General features: G+C 42.2%; 1 protein-coding gene across 2 annotated transcripts; it reads left to right on the top strand.

Moving 5' to 3' along the window:
• Positions 1-625: 625 nt before the first annotated feature.
• hibadhb (3-hydroxyisobutyrate dehydrogenase b) lies at positions 626-19,743 on the top strand. 2 transcript variants are annotated; one of them, XR_014569098.1, is made up of 9 exons: positions 626-717; positions 3,812-3,978; positions 5,769-5,878; positions 10,416-10,537; positions 15,003-15,136; positions 15,316-15,392; positions 16,069-16,225; positions 18,887-19,152; positions 19,184-19,743. XR_014569098.1 is itself a non-coding variant. In XM_083762269.1 (8 exons), the coding sequence occupies exons 1-8, from the start codon at positions 642-644 to the stop codon at positions 19,049-19,051; spliced, it is 1,008 nt and encodes a 335-aa protein (XP_083618395.1). In that variant the 5' UTR covers positions 626-641; the 3' UTR covers positions 19,052-19,743. The 2 variants fall into 2 exon arrangements, 1 of the variants encoding a protein (XP_083618395.1); XM_083762269.1 differs by having other exon boundaries at positions 18,887-19,743.
• Positions 19,744-20,688: the final 945 nt, after the last annotated feature.

Here is a 20,688-nt window from a genome sequence, read left to right as displayed (position 1 = left end):
TTCCCTTACCCGAATCTAAAATGCCCATTCATTCATTCATTCATTCATTCATTCATTCATTCATTCATTCATCCATCCATTCATTCATTCATTCATTTCATACATTCATAATTGCATGCTAGCCCTGAAACATGACTGTCATGAAGTACGAGCGTCATGTGAACCATGGCTAACATGCATGCATGCATTCTTTCATTCAATCATTTATTCATTCACCATGCTGGGATGCTTTCACAAACATTGCAAGAATGCACGAAAAGGTATTTTGTGTGCTGTGTGGTGGTGGGAACAAAAACAATTTAAACAAATGCCTCTGGTGAAGCATTCCATTCACTCTAAAGTGACTGCCTGTCTTGTGTGATGATTACCACAAAGCCTCATGTTAGTTGTGTGGACGTTATAACAGATTGATTCATGTTAAATCCTATCAAAATAGAATAGAAGTAACGGTAGCCTATTATGTCTGGGTGTGGGTGCGGGGGAGGGGGGTGATTTCCTTCAGCTGTTCCGATCCCTCCCTCTCATTGGTTTGGTCGTGGGGGCGGGGCCTACGAAACGTCCTGCGATTGGCAGGAGGAGCGCATCAGTCAAGACTCGGTCGAATGACGTCACGTCAGACGTAAGGTCAAGGCGAAAGAAGCATGGCCGCTGCACTGAGGAGGGGGTCTCGGAGGCTGCTTGGAAGGTGGTACCAACAACATGGTGACTTTGCACTTGGTAAGAAGACGAGGTGGAATACTTTGAAGTCTGCCAGCGAGGCAGAAAACTCGAGGCAGCTGCTTTAAGCCATTTAAGACTTAGTTTTTGCTACTGCTTTGCATGGGGGGGATTGGGAAGGCAGTGTGTGCTAGGATTGCTAGGTTTTTGTTAGACACACAGTGCACTACTTACTACTACATAACAGGCTTTGCAAGTTTGCAACTTGTAGATGAATTATTAGCCTGTGTGATGATGAAATGAGTGTCTCTCGTCTTCTTTAACATGTCCTAGCCTGCCTTTTAAGCAATGAATTACGTGGCATTTTATCTGTCGTCTGCCAGTGCTACATACCACGATGCTTTGATGGTCTCATGATCTTTAGCAGTGGTAGAATTGCCCTACAGTCAGACAGTATAGCCGCAATTTGCAACACTAGATTTTTTTGAATGGGTGTTCGAGTCCAGAGTTGTAACACCAGCCATTGACAAGCCCATACAGAAAAGTCCCGTCCTATTGTATTAAATGACATTAAACTCACCAACATTGCAGCTGTAGAATTATCTTTCTATGTTATCTGCAAAGTGTTTGTTTTATAAAAATCCACCATAGACATGTTATTGTGGGCTACTTTCTGTTAACATATTCAATGCAGGTGTTTGAGTTTGGAAGCGCTTGTTGGAAACCACTCAACGGCCCTGCATACCACCTGTTTTCAAATTGCACACAGTGCAGAAGGCAACAGGAGGTCGTGTTAATGAAAATGAGCACTCCAAGGGCAGATTCATACTCTTATGTAGTATGAACCTCAAATGACGTCACATTGTAGGCTCTACAGAGCCGAACCGACTTTTATTCAGCTCTAAAATAGGAGTATGAATCGTCCCCAACACTGCACATAATGTCTTGGCAAAAAGTAGCTCATAACTATCCTGACACTCTAGTCACACTGTCTGAGTTTTCATTTCACTTCGCCAGGGCATATTTTTTTTTTAATGGTAGCGATTCAGGGCTGGAGCCAGGCTAGCTCATAACATGTCTACAGTGGATTTCTAAGAAACAAACACTTTGCAGATAGAGGTTAATTCACGCTTTTCGTGCAGCTGCAATGTTGGTGACTTGGAACTCTAGGTTCAACCTGTTAAAAGCATCTAGTTTTGCAAATGATGGCTAACAGTCAGCCAGGTACCTAGTGTGTGATAGTGTAATTTAACTCATTGATGTAGTCTCTGGAATATGATACCAGCCAACACACACCTTCTCTGCACCATCCTGTATGCAGTCGCTTTTAGAATCATCTTTGTATATTGTCACATTACAGGTTTGCAGAGAAAAGTACAGAATAACACTAGTAAAAAACAAAAAATGGACAAGGGAGGGCAACAATATATAAACGGTAATATAAAAGACGTTATAAAATGACAGCATCTGACCTGGCCCTCATGTGGGTGTATATGGTCAAACACACGTAACAGTGTTACAGGCTATAGGTAGGCCTACAATGTGAATTATGTAATTTAAAAAAGATGTGACTTGAAATTGAATTAGATTTTAGAAACACATTTTCCATTAATGCACACAGTTATATTATAATTTAAGAAGTCAGAACTCTTACTTTTGTTCTATCATGAAAGGATATACGGTACTGCTGCAGTGCACATTGTCTTAAAGTTGCTTTTGGCATGCAAGTCTTTTTGGATACTTGTGTAAATGTATAGTATACGCATACTTGCTAGGTGACTTTAGCAGTAAAGGTCAATCTGATATGAAATGATGGGCGTTCTGTAATGTTGTAGACACCCATGAGCCTTTCTTCCTCATCCTGGCCAGCCAAGGCTTATCATCAGTCGCAGGACTGACTCAAGCTTATATTGTCATGTTGTGCAACATGAAAGGTATATTCAGTGATTTCACTTAATTCAATTTTTTTTGTTTTGTTGTGATAATCCTCCCTACTATAGAGTGTGCTGACCATATAAGGAGTTCCTCCCTGTCCCCAGTTAACCCTAGCCTGGTTAATAAACCAGACCGAATCAGCCGTTGGCAAAGATAAATTGCCTGCCGGCGGATTTCGGTCTGGAGAGGCTCAATTGTACGCCCATTTCCTACACCAGAGAATGTGGGAGGCCAATCGGGACACGGTATGCAATATGGGCGGGCTTTGGTACAGTGACTTTCAATGCTTGAGACCTTTGACTGACAGTAGCTCTGACCAATTGCGTCAAAGAGAAAATGTTTCCCTGGAAATGAAATCCAAGCTGAGCCTCCCCAGACTAATATCCCGCGGTCCGTGCGATATTAGTCTGGTTTATTAACCAGGCTAAGTTAACCCATAGGTGGCCCAGCCTTCATCCAATCAGGATAGAGAGGGGCCTTCCGCCAATTGTGATTGAGCAGAGGCGGAGCTTGGTGTGTGTGCTGTTGGCCTGTTGCGTGTGACCCCCACTGTAGTGCGTGCCTGTGCACATCTTGTTACCGGGCGGACCAGGGTTTTTTCCAAATTTAAACATTTTGTGTTTTAAATTATTTAAAAGTTGGGAAATGGTCTGCCAGATAAAGGAACACTTCACCAACCTTATCTTCCTCACTAATGCTCATTATAAGATGGCAACAATTCTGTCTCCTCACTCTCAAAGGTGTGCTGTGGATATTTCAGGAAGAACCTGCCAGTGCCTACCAAAATAACTATCAGTGGGGATTCCAAGCTAATAGAGAAAATTAGCGAAATGTTTGGCAAATCTGCAAAAATAAAATGCTTACCACTAGCTTTCTTCACAAATGTGTTCATAAAGGTGTCTACTATAATATATAAATTTGTTCCAACCAACCCAACTTTGTGACAGCTGCTGAAAGTTGGGGTACCATTAACAACCAATATTAGGCAAAAAACGTTACTCTTTAAGTAGCATGTAACATGTCAAACTAGGTGGTTTTCATGATGCTGAATCCATTCCAAGCATTAGTTTTGCACAAAAATACTCCTTGGGCTAAATTCGGCCATAGCCACTCGGCCAAAAACCCCGAAAAAAAAACCCCGGGGGAAGTGAACTGTTCCTTTTTAAAGGTTGCAAAGAAATATTTGTTGCACCTAATATGGTTGTTATTATCTTCCTAGTTTCCACAAGGTCCAGGACCATGGCCTCAAAGACACACGTGGGGTTCATTGGACTGGGCAACATGGGAAACCCAATGGCCAAGAACCTGTTGAAACATGGCTACCCTATCATTGCCACCGATGTTTTCCCAGAGTCCTGTAAGGAACTACAGGAGCTGGGTGCTCAGGTGAGAGTAGAAGCTTATTTTGGCGGCTGATTTGTTTTATTTAGCAAATAAACACATTTTTTTTTTTTCCTGCTGCTTATTACAATTCAGGAAATCACAACATGATGTAACCCATATATTTCATTTATATATTCGACAGGATTGTAGTTGGGGATGTTAATCGTTGATCGATTAATCGCCCCTAAGAAATTAGTTGGTTAAACTTAATACCTTGTGACAGACAAGATGGTGCACTTTTCATTTCATTTCATTTCTCATACAAAGCCCTGTATCGCAAATGGTCAAATAACTATTTGATTAAGGAATATAATATGCCTTTTGTATTCTTTCTGTACATCAGCAAAGTGTAGATTTTTATGTTGGACATTGAGGGAAATTAAGATTCTCAATAGTTCTTTTTTTTTTTTTTTTTTTACGCCACTTATCAACTAACCAGTTAAACAATCGATAAGCTTATCAAAAGTTATCAATAAACTATGAATGCATTAATCGATATATCCCTGTCCATTGTAGTAGATTGTGACAGCAAACTTCTGTCTGGAAGCTGTTCCTCATCCTTCAACTACAGTAGTATACAGTATGTCTGTCTATTAAACCATTCTGGGCGGGAACCTCTTTTGGTGTTTTATCTAAGCAATGCTTAAAAATGGACACAGGACCTTCAAGTGGAAATCTCAGAAATTGATTGGGGTTTAATATGTTCCAAGGCACAAACACAAACTATCAATACTAGATTAAGACTAATTCAGTATAATTGGATAATGAGAACTTACATAACCCCGGAGAATGTAAATAAATGTGATCCAAACATTCCTGATTCATGTTATAAATGTGGGGAACATAAAGGTACACTGTTCCACTGCTTATGGGAATGTGAGGAGATAAAAACATTCTGGAGGTCTGTGGTCCATTATGTCTCTCATTACATCAGGTCCAGTTCCTCTTTGTCCTAAGTTATGTATACTCAGTATTTATCCATTAAATTGTACACTAAATAGTAATGAAAAAATGATGACCGACCTTTGCCTGTTACAGGCCAGACGCTCAATTGCGCTATGTTGGAAGAATGTCAATGCCCCTACGATCGGCTTTTGGCTGAGGAACTTAACAACCAGTTTGGCACATGAGAAACTAACATATGTAATTAGGAAGAAACCTGCGGTATTCTATAAGATATGGGAGAAGTTCTTGGACTTCATTAAGCGAGGTGATATTGAAGAGGCTTTGGATGTATAGTGGTTAATTGGAGTAGTCAGCTGTGAGGTGGGGGTAGGGAACTGTGACGGACATTGTTTGTTTAACTGTATGTAATGTGTTTTATTTTTCGTTTTGTCATTATTATTTATTTATTTTTAATCAAAACATTTTGTGATAAGATTTTGTTTGTATTTGTGCTGCCATGGGGATGTGTGGGGGGGGGGGAAATATATGTAAATTGTTTTGAAAATACTTCTTTGTAAAGAAAATCAATAAACATGTTTGAAAAAAAAAAAAAAAAATAAGCAATGCTTAGCAATGCTTGGTAAGCATTATGTTGTACTTTAGCTATTGAAAAATAGCAGATCTACAAGCTCATAGCGCGCCACCGAGTGGCGCGCTACAAGCTTGTAGGTCTGCTATTTTTTTTTAATCGTGAAAATGTGACATCTTTGAATATTATATTCTTTCAGAGCGAACGTTTTTTCTTTTTTCGACGTCGGGCCTAAATGGGTTAATTCCTTGGATGCTATAAAGAAAAACTGCCTCAGCACCTTTTGAGATCAATAAGGTTTGATTCCATTTCATTTTAGATCCTGGATAACCCTGCTGAGGTGGCGGATAAGGCAGACCGGATCATCACGATGCTTCCCTCCAGTCCCAACGTTGTTGACGTGTACACAGGACCCAATGGCATTCTCAAGTAAACACATCACTCACTCCACTTCCTTCAGTCTAAGCACGTCATCTGTATAAAGGGAACATTTAGCCTGTCTACTCTGTGTCTCAGAAGGTGGACTGTGGATGGAGTGTTTTTATTGACGCAAGAATAATGGCTTTCATTTCGGGCATGCCAACTTTACAAGAAGAGAGAGGCTGTAGTTTTTCCATTGGTATGGAATCCCCAGATTCCCCACCAATGATGCCTCAAATACAGCCTCAAATACAACCTCCAACCTTCCCAGCCTAGTATAGTGGTCTAATCACTAGACTACAAATCCCGCTGCCCGGGTTCGCATCCTGCTGCAGCCACTATTTTTCAAAACAACCGCAGACTAGTTGTTTTGCCCGATAAAGTATCGTTTTAGACCACGACGGAGGGGCGCCGTCTCTAGCGAACTTGAGCCGCTTGAGCCGTTTCCTATATGATAAAACATTGTTTTAAAAAAGAAATGCCGCAGTGCATATGGATTGCCGGATTTGGAAGAGATTTTGAAGGTCTGGTTCAAAAAATCTACCAGTATTTAATGTGTAAAATCCCTGATATTTACATTGGGATGAATGTGCCTGTCTGGAAAGTCTCCAAGTGGGAGTGTCTTAAGTGGGAGAGGCCGGGTCTTAGCTATAGGTGAATTGGACCCGACCGAAACAGCCCTGTGGATAACTGGACCCTGGCCCGAAGCAGGACAGAGAAAACTGGACCCTGTCCGACTCCGAAACTGACTGGGGATAATCCAATTTATTAGACCGTGTTCCGACCGGGTCTGTAGACCCGGACCGGACCCGTTCCAAATGTAATCCTAATTTAACCATGGCATTCAGATAAGCTGTGTGTGTCACTCAATCAAAGAAGTCACAGAGACGGGGTAGTGTGGCGTACGCTCTGCTGTGTTGTAGACAGACGGAGAACATTTTCGCTGACTTCATGGCATCCGTCCCCGCAGATAATGACCACCATGCTCCACTCGGATGACGCTCCAACTTGCATCTTCCCAGTGGCTTTTTGTTTGCTTTTCACCTCGCTGAAAAGTGTGGTTTTCAGTGCAGTTCATTCAATATGCGTAATTACAATTGCAACACATTATGTAACATTTTAAAACCGAAGACTCAAGAGTTTAATAAAAGGAGAAGAATAAAAAGCTGGTCTATTTCAAATGGACCGACCGAGACTTGTGGCAATTGAAACGACCAAACGATGCCAAAGGGACAAGTCAATATTTTGGACCCGTTTCGGTTTGGGGCTCAGATCTTCAGCTTCGTGCAGACGCGTGCTACGCTCTACCTCATAACGGCCCACCTCTGAGACGCTCCTTGACTCATGAGTAGACGGAAATGGTGCCAACTCCAATGAGCATTAGTGAGGGCCAATTATATGAAGGTTGAAAATGGGTGATGTGTACTTGAATCACGTCCTCTCCTGTAATTAGCAGTGTGTGAAATGAGGATAAAGCCTAAAATACACCATGCCATTTTCTGACGAAAGCCACAGACTGTGAAGGGGGGGGGGGGGTCTGCTTGGTGTGTGTGCATATTTCTGGCTGTAGTCAGACCTCACAAAAGCCCAATTCAAAAAGTGAATATGCTTTGCTGTCACCCTATCACAGTCAGTTTTAGGCCAATCGGTATTAAGAAGCAGTGCCACATTATTATCATTTGGCTTTAGGCTATGAGAATTTTATTCCAACATAACTTTAAAAGCAATGTCTATGTGGAGTAGTGAAGACGACAACGCAGAAAACACCTTCCCATTGAGCATTTTTTGGTCTAATATTCGTCTAAAGGGCCGTCTAAAAATGCAATAAACTGCTAAAAGTGAGGTTTTTTAGACGTCTATTCTTAGATTAGACGTTGATTAGCGGTTGTTTAAACTTCTATATATATAGACCGCAACCACGTAGAGTCTGTGGGGGCCACGGGGCTGCAGCCCCCATGAAGACTCCCAGGGCCCCTTTAGGCCCCCATGAAGATTTTTGTGGACATTTTACATTTACATTACAGATTTTCCGAACATTTTGGACCTCTCCGCCGTCAATCTGAGAATCCCATCGTCAAATATTCGGGAAAACAGCGCCTCCCCTGTTGTTCCTCAACTGTTGCGAGGCAACAGTCTGTCTTGAGAGACTACTCCGCCGGCCATCCAAGAGGTGTTAAAAGTGTTGGTGCAGCCACCCAAGTACTCAAATGCTAATCGTGTTTCTTTTGTTTTCACCTAGCCAGATGTCCACAACATCAAAGTGTGTCAGAATTTCATGGTAGTTGTTCTTGAGTCGTGACATAATAACACTGATCAAGAATTCACCAAAGAGACTCGCCTGGTTCAAGGAGGCACCAGGATGAAAGTGCCCCGTCTTTAAAACAGCTGTGCCCCACGCGTTGGACCGTGAGGGCAGCCTCGTTGAGAGAAATTGTTTCCAACTACACTACAGTGCAATCGTGGCATTTCTCGCAGATTTGCGTGCACAAAGTGATTCAGCGTCTCTCGCTCTCCCCTGAGTGACCGGCTATCTCGCTCTCGCGCTCGCGCGCGCGCTCTCTCTCCCCCCCCCCCCCCCCCCCCATGAGGATGATAAACACTCCGGCTCTGAAAATTAGACCGTCTATATATAGATGATTAAACAACCGCTAATCAAGACGTCTAATAAACTTTCACTTTTAGCCGTTTTTTATCACATTTTTAGACGCACGTCTAATAGCCGTCTTTTGCTCCGTGGGTTGTTTTTTTATAAACAGTAGCCAACCAAAGGCCTGATGCAGCATGTCGTTGACTCGTTGCTGTTGTCCACCATCTCAGTAACTGTCCATTGTCCAAGCCCCCGACACATAGGGCGCTATGCCACGCCAGCCAGTTGACCATGTTGCATTTTGGTTATGTTCTTGCTACCAAAATAACCAGGTTTTCAGAAGGAAACGGGTAACCGTTCTAGGACTGGTCTGTTTTTGTTCCTGTCAGTCTGTGAGTAGCAAATCCTTGGAAACCTTTACACGTCAGAGCTTTCCACCTCACGAATGCATTATGGCTTGAGGAAATTAGAAACGGCCAAAATAAGTTTATCCTGTATTTTCTTTTACTCTTCCTACTTTACTTGTCTTTCCTATTGGACCGCCATGGATCTCATAGAGTGCATTGAACTGTGCCGCTGAGCTCCACGATGGACTGCTGTGCGCCTCTTACTTTTTCTCAGCGCAGCGCGACTACATTCCTGCCCTGCACAGATGGGCTTCACAAGTTCACACCATAGTGCAGCTGTGGATTTACCCCCTGGATTTGTGTGGCCATAGCTAGGCTGTAGCCTTGTAGACTATACAGTTAATCCGGCCATGAGAAGAAGGGACGTGGGAAGTTCAAGACAAAGCGATGCATTTTTTTTATTCACAGCTTTTTTAGTAGTGGTAGTTAAGTCATCATGGTATTTTGTAATGAAGACTACTGTTTCTGATTGAGTATAGGACTCATAACATTTTATGTTGATTGATGGCTCGTTGCGACAAAATATTTAGGCCCAGCTTAGCTCTGGTCCATAGCCTTACTGCTCTTGTTGCCGTTGCATTAAGGCTATGGAACTGATTGGCTTCCAGCCTCGCATGAAATGAAGACCAGCCTCTCCTCTGTAGTGAAAAAAAAAATAAGTCTTACCTACTCACCAATACAAAGACGGGTTGTGTTATTAGAAAGCCTACTTTCCTTAGTCGATGCACGTTGGCCAAACGTATAAATGCCGTTTTTGGCCAGAAAGTGATTTTGTTTTCACCGATATTGCCAAGAGAAAACCCTCATAGAGAAGATTTTTCCTTTGGGTGGAAAAAAAATCCCTTTCTGGCCAAAAAGTGCATTTATACGTGTGGTGGGGGGCTCAAAGTGCGGCCACTAAGGAATAATAATAATAATAATAATGAATTTTATTTATATTGCACTTTTCATTCACAAGGAATCCCAGAGTGCTACATGGTTAAGGAAAGTAGGCTTTCTAATGACACAACCCGTCTTTGTATTGGTGAGTAGGTAAAACATTATTTTTATTTTTGCTACAGACGGAGAGGCTGGTCTGCATTTATGCGAGCCCCGGAAGTAGAGCAATGGACCAGAGCTAGGCCCAGGTTGTGGGAAGAAATAACGGAGGTTGTTTGGAGGGTGATGTAATACAAATGAGAAAGCGACCTATCTGTGCAGTGTAGGGACAATTTTGAATATTTTCTAAGGAACCGCTACGCTACCGCTACCGAACTCTTACTGTGCCAATGTGATCTCTACTGTTGAAGGTTCTTAATATTGGTTCTTAACTCGGCCTGTTCCGGACCTAGTCTGATAGTTTTCTTTTCAACCAGCTTTATTGGCTGGCTCTTCACTGCGTTCCTGAAGAGTTAGGGCTGCTGCCAGGTTCTCTAATCTTTTCAGGTAGTTAATTATATTCCTCCAGTAACCCGGCTCTGAATTGGTCCCTGATAAGCAGTACTCATGGTCCCCACAACTGGAAACGTGGCGTGATTTAAAGCATTATTATATCATATACTTAACTCCACAGAAAGGTGAAGAAGGGGTCATTGCTCCTAGACTGCAGCACCATTGACCCAGCTGTTTCAAAGGAGATGGCTGTTGCCGCTGAGAAGATGGGGGCTGTTTTTATGGATGCACCCGTGTCGGGAGGTAACTATTTGCATTTTGTTTTCATGGGTAAAACTATAATATTGTATTGAATTTTTTGGTTTTCGCATAGCGATGTGTCCTAAATGTATACAAATAAAGTAGAACAAACTAGAAAGGTATACATTAAATGCACAATACAATAAAAACAAAAATGGACAAAAAGAAAAGGGCAAGCGTGCAGCACATCATGGAACTATGGATACACTGCACAGTTAGATATTCATACAAAAATGTATATACCGGTATGTGTCGTACACACAACACACATGGGCACATCAAAAGGCAAAATTGCAAGAGTACAGCTGGGGCTCTCCAATCCAATGAATCACTTCCTAATTTGTGTTTTATGTGACTTTTTTTTTTTCTTCTGATACTGTCACAGAACCCAGCATTTCTGTAATATTCCTTACTCTTAAGGTGGTTGCACACCGGCCGCGTTTTTCGGAAAACCGATGGAGAAACGCCACTTAAAAAATCCGAATTCGCGCCCGGTGTGTGGAGACCTTTTAGTGGGGGAAAACTAGAAACGGCGTCATAGTGTGTAAACATGTACCAACGAGGAATATAATGCAACTCACTTTCACAGGCAACTCAACAACACGCACGTCATCGGAATTTAAATGTTATATCCATTATTTAACTTTCAAAATAGCCAGGAGGCCTTATGGCTGCGTGGCTGTGTCTCTGAGACATAGTGGTGCATCCAGTTTAGCTGCTCTCCAGATTCGCTCTGTACTGAAATGCAGAAGCATACAAAAGAGACTGTGTGTGTGTGTGTGTGTGTGTGTGTGTGTGTGTGTGTGTGTGTGTGTGTGTGTGTGTGTGCTGCTTAGGGTTGTAACAATTCAGTATATTTTTCTAATAAAACAGTTTTATTATTCTGTTCTATAAAGCAACTTTGAGTACCCTGGAAAGCGCTATATGAATTGTTTTATTATAATTCTTACATAATCCTCTAATCGCAATTATTTGAGATTATGATCACAATTATTTTGTCATCGTGTCCATGTTGAAAAAATGTTTATACATAAAAAAGCAGAAATAGCATATTTTCAAGCTTACAACGCATCACAAGCTTGTAGATCAGCCATTTCTACAAAAGAACATATTTTTTGTAGAAAAATGACCGTAATGTTTCGGTATATATTTCAGTTATTTCTGCACCTTAAAAGTGCAAAGCCTAAAAGCCAAACAGAATTGTATTTTATATTCATCATTTTCCAATGCCAAAAAACACAATTACATCTTTAATCGCAAATTACTTTGTGACAATTAATCGTCACCTTAAATCAAAAATGTGTAATCATGACAGCCATAGTTCTGTTACTTTTGTTTATACTTAGTTGTGCGCTGGTGTGGCACGCCAAAAATAGCCTGGTCTGCAAAGCTCACAATGCACTGAGAGGCTTTCTGACTGGCTGTTATCCACGACACCAGCACCGCAGCTACACGAGTATAAATCTGGATTTACTAGTAAAGTGCATGTTCTCTCTCTCTAGACTGTCTTGGGGGGTCCATGCAGACCCACTGCCTGTTTGAACTCAACCTCTCAACATCAGGGCAGGCACTTGCTTTGAATTGAAGTTGCCTCCCCCCCGCCCCCCCCTCTTTTTTTTCTTTTTTTTTTACGATCAGGCCCTAAAGATTAGTAATGATTTATATGCTTCCTTCCTGCGGTAGTGCACATGGATTAACTCATTTTGGACTGAGGTTGATTAAAAAAAAGGCTTCTGAATCCTAACATCTTTCTGAAAACCCATGTTTCTATGTCAGTGGTGCTCAACCTTTTTCATGTCAAGGACCCCCAGAATTATCTCTATTGGGCCACGGACCCCCATCTCATATATGTAGTTCCAGGGACCACCCCAGAAGCAAATATTTTAGTTAAATATGTTCGCTCTGAAATATATATTCATTGATTTGCGCCACATTTTAACGCCACCGAGTGGCGCGCTATGAACTTGTAGATCTGCTATTTTTCAATAGCTAAAGCATGGCATAATGCTAACACCAAAAGGGATTCCCGCCCAAAATGGGTTAAGGTTGTCTAGCTTTCCATATCTAGCACGTGTGTGAGACTGTGTGCATGTTCTAAATGGTGCAATATGCAGCCTTCCCATTATTTAGGTGTGTGTATGGTGTCAGTCATCGGCCTTCAAGCTCCAAAAGGAAACTCTTTTTTTTTTTTTTTTTTACATCCTCGGTGGTCGGACAGAAATCAAAGGTAGATGTATAGTGCGCCATGCCAACAACCACTTAATCCAGTGCCAAAAAAGAGTTCCAACATGAAAGCAGCTGAGTGACACTGAAGTGGGGCGGTGTGGTAATTGAGTCAGCATGTCTCATTGTTGTCTTGTAAAGATAAGTATTTTGTGTGTGTGTGTGATATGGGATACACACACATGTTCTTTTTGTTGCTATAAGCTATTCCTGGCCTCTGTACTGATCCATTTCCTGCTCTGGGATTAGTAGAAATCTAACGTTTTTCGTCTTTGGAACGGAGTATGAACGATTCCCTTAGTGAAATATCGACGGGAGCTTGGAACTAGCAGCGATTGGACCGTCGCTCAAGGCATGACATAGAGCAGACATGTGAAGAAGAGAAGAGGCTTATTGTGTTGTCGATTTCCCCCAAGAGATTTCAGCGTAGCCAGAAGCACTTGCCAATTTTTTATGACGACAAGACCACACGCAACCAGTAGACGCCCTTTTTAAAGAACAACACAAAAAGAGAAAAAAAACACTTCTGACAAAGGAGCTCACCTCTGTGTTTTTGTTTCGATTAATCGTGTGAGTTTGTTGTGAAATTCTTCTGTCAGGTAGCTTTTGGCTGCTGCTTTCGTGAGACAACAAACAACGCTTCTCCCTAATTGTTCTTTTCTGTGTTTTGCTGCTGGCCCTGCCTCCACTGCGTCGGAAAGAGGCTTTTTTTGGCAGCTCCACAGCTGGAAGGAATGCTCTTACTGGAGCAATAATGGGAAATCCACAAACCTGCTTTCTCACAGCTTTAGCCGTCTGGACCTAAAGTGCTTGTCGAACATACAACGGACCAGAAAATTACATTTACTTCCCTTTTTTTTTTTTTTTTGGCTGCTTTCGAGGTGCAGGTGTCTCTTTTACTGCAGAATGTTTTGATTTGTTTAACATTTTTATCGTATTGTCACAAATTGGAACATATTTGTTGTTGTAGCGGGACGGGGAGGGGGGGGCTCATGCTGCCATTGTTATCCAAAGTGACATGCAGCAAATTATGAGCCTCAGTTTGTAGATCATCCACATTGCAAATTAAATAAACCACTATCAAGTAGCTCAAGATGGAATATATGGATATAATAAGAAGTGACGGTATAAGAATATAGTGTAAGCATTATTGAGATTTAGGTTTAATTGGTGTCTGTCAACCACACATTTAAGTATCCCAGGGTTTTTTTATGATGTGGCTCTGCGTGGACCGTCTAGGAAGAGGGTCGGTCTGTGCGGTTGTCCGGAGTTAATCCGGCAAACCGCTGCGGCGATCAGCGCCACATTTCTTCTGTACCTAGCCAGAAGCATAAATCAAGCTCTAATTTGCCTGCTGCGTATGTGTGCACGTACAATACAATACAATACAATACTGTTCCCAAACTTTTCAGGTCGAGGCCCAAAAGAGCGATTTAGATGTTTGCCTAGGACCCAAACTATTGAAACATAGGCAATCGCAAGCTTGTAGATTGGCTATTTTCACTACTTCTTAATATATTATATACTTTTATTTCTGGGATTTCTTAGATTCGTTTGTTTTTGAACATTGTTGTATTTTGTAAAACTTGAAATATGTATGAAATGAATCCCATAACAATTCCCACAAATGGGTCCCAACCCACTGTTTGGGACACGATGCATGGTATAAGAAAAAAAAGAGTCTGCACTGACCGCACACCAATTAATGCTACAAAACGTATTTTGACATAAACGCTGTTCTGGTTGAGGCGGGAGCCACAGAGGGACAACATTCTGTGGACTTTTTTTCCACATCTACAACAGATTTGAGAAGATATTTACCGTTTGACCGGTAAATCGGTATGGAACACTCGGCATGGAGTTTTGTTGGGGGTTTTTTCTTTTTTTTTTTGCTTCCAGTGATCAATGGATGGTGTCGTCTTAAAAAAAACAGCTGGCCCGGAACTAGCCTTTAAGTCGTACATGAATGCATAACCAACTAGAATTGCACTCTTGTCGAGGTGCTGCTACTAACTAATGTCTGTTCTAAGTCCTTTAGACCCGTTATTGACCTTAAACCAACCTTGAAACGTACCTTAGTTACGTTTCACCCACCCACCATTGAAACATATCTTAATTACGTCACCATCAACGGCCAATTAGGGACCACAGAGGACATGGACATATCATACTGTACATACAAAGACGACCACAGTACTTGCGCGCTCTGTTTGCGCAAGTAATAACCATGTTGTGCCCCCCCCAGGAGTGGGAGCGGCCACCTCAGGGAAGCTGACCTTCATGGTGGGAGGGCCAGAGGAGGAGTTCCAAGCCGCTACGGAGCTGCTCAACTGCATGGGAGCCAACGTGGTGCACTGTGGCCAGGTTGGAACTGGGCAGGTGAGCGGCTCAGTCACCAATGAACCACTTTCTGTGCTACTCTTCCTCTGCCAACCTGGAGGGGGGGTGGGTGGATTTGAGAATGTGACATTTTCGGCTATTTAACTGAAACATTTTGTAACTTAATTGCACCTTTTTTTTTTCTATACTGAACTGTCATTGGTTGGTCATTATTGCAGGCTGCTAAAATATGCAACAACATGCTGTTAGCCATCGGAATGATCGGTACAGCCGAGACCATGAACCTCGGAATCAGGTGAGTTTTCCTTTCATAACAAAGTAGTGTATTAACTATAATTAATAATAAACTTAACCACTTAAACTCATGTATACTTAATTGACCGTGGTCTCCCAGGGCTCTGTACTTGGTCTGTTCCTCCCCCCCCCCCCCTCTACACCTAATCTGTTCACCAAAAATAGCTGATCTGAGAGCTTATAAACTGACCTTGTCTTGATCTACTATTGTTAGCATAATGTTCCCATGCGGGTAAAGTATGTCTATATATAGCACCAAAGTGTCCGTGGCGCTATCAAACAATGTTGTCAAAGTCAAAGGAGCTATGATGGCATGGCATAATATGAGCGGTGGCTCAGGGGTAGAGTGGCTGGATGTTAACCGCAAGGTCGCCAGTTCGAACCCAGGCTCCCCCAGAGTTGGTGTCCTTGAGCAAGACACTGAACCCCTAATTGCTCCTGATGTGCTGGTTGGTGCCTTGCATGGTTTCCTACGCCATCTGTGTATGAATGTGTGTGTGACTGGGTGAATGTACAATCTATGTAAAGCGCCTTGGATAAAGGCGCTATATAAATGCACCATTTACCACATATCCAAATGCACCCCCTCCTAAATGCTCAATACAAAGCCTTTTATGATTTAAAAACTAAAATGAGATCATGAATGTATCTGAATCGCATGTTTTGTCCACTGGCAGACTAGGACTTGACCCCCAGCTGCTGGCCAAGATCCTGAACATGAGCTCCGGCCGCTGCTGGTCCAGTGATACCTATAACCCGGTGCCAGGAGTCATGGAGGGGGTGCCCTCTGCAAACAACTACCAGGGAGGATTTGGCACTCAGCTCATGGCTAAGGTGGGGGATGAAAAAACCTTATGTTTCTGTATCAGTGGTGCTCAATATTTCATGTCAAGGGCCCCAAAAATTATATGTAATATTCCTCCTCCCCCCCCCCCCCCATCTGAAAATATGTTGTTCCAGGGACCTCTCCAGAAGCAAAGATTTGAGTTAAAATGTTCACTCTGTAATAATAATATATATTCAAAGATTTGAGGCACATTTTCACGATTCTTCTAAAATAGCAGACCTACGAGCTTGCAGATCTGCTATTTTTCAATAGCTTAAGTATAACAATGCTTTTAATCACCAAAAGGGGTTCCTGCACAAAATGGGTTAATGTTGCGTTTGTTCCTGTTTTTGGTGCCGGAAATGTATGAAATGGAAATGAAAATAATTTATGTAATTGTTGATTTGTTCCTGTTTTAGGTTGTGGCTTTTCTAATTGTACATATGTGAACGAAGTGGTGCCGGAAATATGAAAATAATTAATGTAATTGTAGATGACTTAAGGGACATATTCTGTTTTATGTTCATTGATGGAAATTAAAACGGTGGCTGCAACTACAGACAGTCAGTTCGGGTTTTGGGAAGGCTAGAGCAGTGGTTCCCAAAGTGGGGTCCGGGGACCCCCAGCAGTCCTTGAGGGAGTTCTAGGGGGTCCCCAGCTAAATGGACCCTTATGGGTCTGTAACTCTGAGAGTGTAAAAATGGAACCAAACGGACCCTAACGGGCCAATTTGGTTCCATTTGTACACTCTTTTAAATTGGGTGGTCCCAGAGAAATGCCATTAAATGGGGCCCGTAGATTAATGCATGTCAAACTGGGGGTCCTTGAAATTAAACGGGTTGAGAATGACTGTTGGATCCGTAAAAATCTTCTCTTATGGGGGTCCCTGGCATATCTCTTCAAATGGGGGTCCGTGGGCTAATGAGTGTCATTTTGGGGGTCCTTGACGTGAGAACTTTTGGGAACCACATATAAAATATTATATTACATATTATAAAAATATATTCATGTAGATCTCAACTTCTGTAGATGTGTATGTCAATCATGTTTAGTTTACTTATGGGTGAAATGGAATTGAATGACATTGAAATATAAACATTGAATTATTCATGCAGGTAATTCTCATTGAGATTGCTCAAGAGAGACCTGGTTCGATCAGTAACGACGATCAAAGTTACAGTCGGTACATTTGATACAGAGACCAGATAAAAAAAACGGATCATGAATTAAAAGGAAGAATCAGAATGATGATTTATTGCTATTAGATGGGGGTTGTCGAGCGATAGTTCTCTTGCATTTCTATCAAGGATATTTACGTTGGAACCAAACTACCGCCAATTTAATGAGGACCTTCTTCAGGCAATGAGGAAGGTCGAAAGACCAAATCGGTGCACTTTTAACCCATTCTGGGCGGGATCCCCTTTTGGTGTTTTATAATTTAGCTATTGAAAAATAGTGGCGCGCTACGAGCTTGTAGGTCTGCTATTTATTTCAGAAAACTGGAGGATTTAGAAGATTTATTTTTTAAATTTCGAGGTCAGGCCTAAATGGGTTAAGTTTGACATTAAATAAAAAGCTCTTGAACCAGCAAGTGGCCGTGTGCGGGTCTCCCTCCTCCTACACTCTTGCTGCTTTGTCGCCTACGCACCTGCTGTTAAGTAAGTCGAGCGTGCGGAAGTCTTCTCTTCAATGGCTTCCGTCGCTAGCCACCGCTAGCATCCATGGAAGAAACGGACCAAATCTCAAATCCTCCGTTCACATGCACGTATTTTTTACCAGCTGCAAGCTGGTCAATAAGAGCTTGACCGGGTAGTACACACTGGTAGTAGACACTGGAGATCATTTTCTGCTGAGCCTGCACGAGTGGTGTGCGCATGCGTGAAATTGGAACGATACAGAGAAGAAATTGGAACGATACAGAGAAGAAATTAGAACGAATAATGCAGCTGGTAATTAATTGATTTCATCAATTTGGGCTTGTTTAGTGACTTCTTGGCTCATAATAATGGGATAAAGTACAATGTTCAGAGCTTAATATAAAACATTAATTCAAGGTCACGCTAACCATATGCACAAAATGTCAGATTTTCACTTCCGGTTCAAATGACAACAAAGCTCTTATCTGCTTATGTCTGCTTATGTCACTGGCACTGGCCACCTACCGCCCCCTATGGTAACTGTTAACTCTTATCTTAGAATGACTATATGGGCCAGTACTGTTTGCAAAGTCACTTTACCACTATTGCAGCTAATGTTTTTTTCTTAATTCCCACACTAAAGGCACAGTGGAATGTTTTTGACTGAAGGAATGTATCTGGTTCTGAATGACCATTCAGTTTTCTTTTTTTTTGGCAGTTTTCATCAAAAGTCAAGCCAAACCGCGCTACGGTTTGAAAGAGGAAGTGCAATTTGAATAGCATTTTGTCCAAAACACTATTTCATATTATGTCTCCATGCATCAAATCCATTTGGAGGTTCTGTGCACTTCGTCATCTTCAGCAAGTTGACACTGTGTGTGTGTGTGTGTGTGTGTGTGTGAGACAAAATGTAGGAAACAAAAAATAGACTCATAAAAATGGGTCTGTGACACCGACCCAGTGATGTGTGTCTATATACCGTGTATGTCTGCTTACATAATTGTTCTGGTTGCTCTCTCTCTCTCTCATCAGGACCTGGGCCTGGCGCAGAACACGGCCACTAACACAAAGACCCCCGTTCCCCTGGGCTCGCTGGCCCACCAGATGTACAGGATGATGTGCGCGCGGGGCTACGCCGGCAAAGATTTCTCCTCCGTGTTTCAATTCCTGCGTGACGAGGAGGGCCAGGGCCAGTAGAAGAAACACTCCTCCTCCTCCCTCCCAACCCCACCTCGTCCCGTCCCATCCCTCCCTCCCTCCCCTGTCCCAACAGCATTTCCACACACACACCAGGCCTGGCCCTCTGCCCCACACGGGACCCACACACAGGCTCGCTATAACGGGCGGGGGCCTTCTGCCCCGCTCAAAGGACTTTTATGTCAAGAGATGTGAAGTGAGACACACACAGACGAGATGAAGCTCAACCAAACCAGCCACTGCAACCGATGATTAGAGCACTTATATCACCTTCTCTAGGGGGGATAGCCATGTTACGGTATATACCAACTTGTGTGATCATGCCTTTGTTTAATATTAAATTAAGCAAAGCAACACTCCTTTTAAAGATTCATGAGGAAGTCTCCTCCAAAGACAATGTTTAGTGTGGCTAATGACTGTTATGATGTGGGTGTGGAGACGATGCGGTGTGAAGACGATGCGGTGTGAGTTGGCGTGGTCCGGGCGATGATCGGCACTAGATGGGTTTGAACGGTTTAGTCGCCACGTTGTGTCTGTTGATTGTGATTGTGATTGTTAGCTTTTTTTTGTTTTTTGGGCGGTTTTGTTTTTGTTTTTTGCCGTTTTCACTTAATGTTTATCTCTCAGCACTGGGATGGTTGCTTTATATGTCCTCATGTCAGTAATAAAGTTGAGAGATTGTGTTGTCTTTACTTTGTCTACGGTTTATTTAAATGATGGTCTTGCAATGCAAAGCTCTGCCCAGGCACAGTGGCACACTGTGTGCACCTACTTATTAGTTATATAATGAACAAATGCCAGCTAGCTATTGTTTACTTTATATTGCAACCTGATAAACATTTGGTAATGTTATGCTAGCTCCTTGATTATGGGAAAATACTAGCCTCATCAAAGTAGAGAAATAATTTGACCTCAAGCTATAGCAATATCAGGTTCTGCTTCATTAGTTTGCCAACTATAATCCAATATTAAATATTGTTTTGTATTTGAGGACTTTTGTTCCTCAGAATATTCAAAATACTTCACTCCTGTCCTATCGTGTTCCTTTGAACATCTGTATTAAAAACCCACTTAATTTTGACCTGAGGCTCATTCTAAAAACTCCTACACCAGACAAGGGGTGTGCATAGCAACAGCTGTGTGACACATGGGTGTAAGGTGTACTTCGAGCTTCCAGGTCCAAATGGGTAACATCTTCGGATAAATGAGTCATTTATAGAGCAGTGATCCGCTCTGCACGTTCAAGTTCACCGTTTACGTGGAGAAAAGGTCAGAATATTGCCACTGTGGAGGCTTGCTGTGAAGATCTAACCAATTACCAAACCCATTCACTGTTCTTTTGCATAAAATTTAAATGTAATTGATTTGTGGTGCGTTGTATGTAAATGCGCATAATTAATTCTGCTCCTGCTGCACAGTGCAGTTAACCACTTCCAAGCTGCATGGCGTCCTTATTTTTTTGGGGCGAATGTTCTTCAAGTGAACACTGCTCATAACGCACAGCAATGCGACGTTTTACACCGTTATAGATAGCCTATTTTTGCAATCCGTCATACAGTTGTAGCCTATAGTACAGAGATATATAATAATATAGTGGATTAGTGGTATAGGCTATTTAATTTCTATACACTGCCTGA

The sequence above is a fragment of the Protomyctophum parallelum genome (assembly GCF_964188405.1).
Source record: "Protomyctophum parallelum genome assembly, chromosome: 3".
In the NCBI taxonomy this organism is placed as follows: Eukaryota; Metazoa; Chordata; class Actinopteri; order Myctophiformes; family Myctophidae; genus Protomyctophum; species Protomyctophum parallelum.
This window is presented reverse-complemented; position numbering and strand designations above follow the sequence as displayed.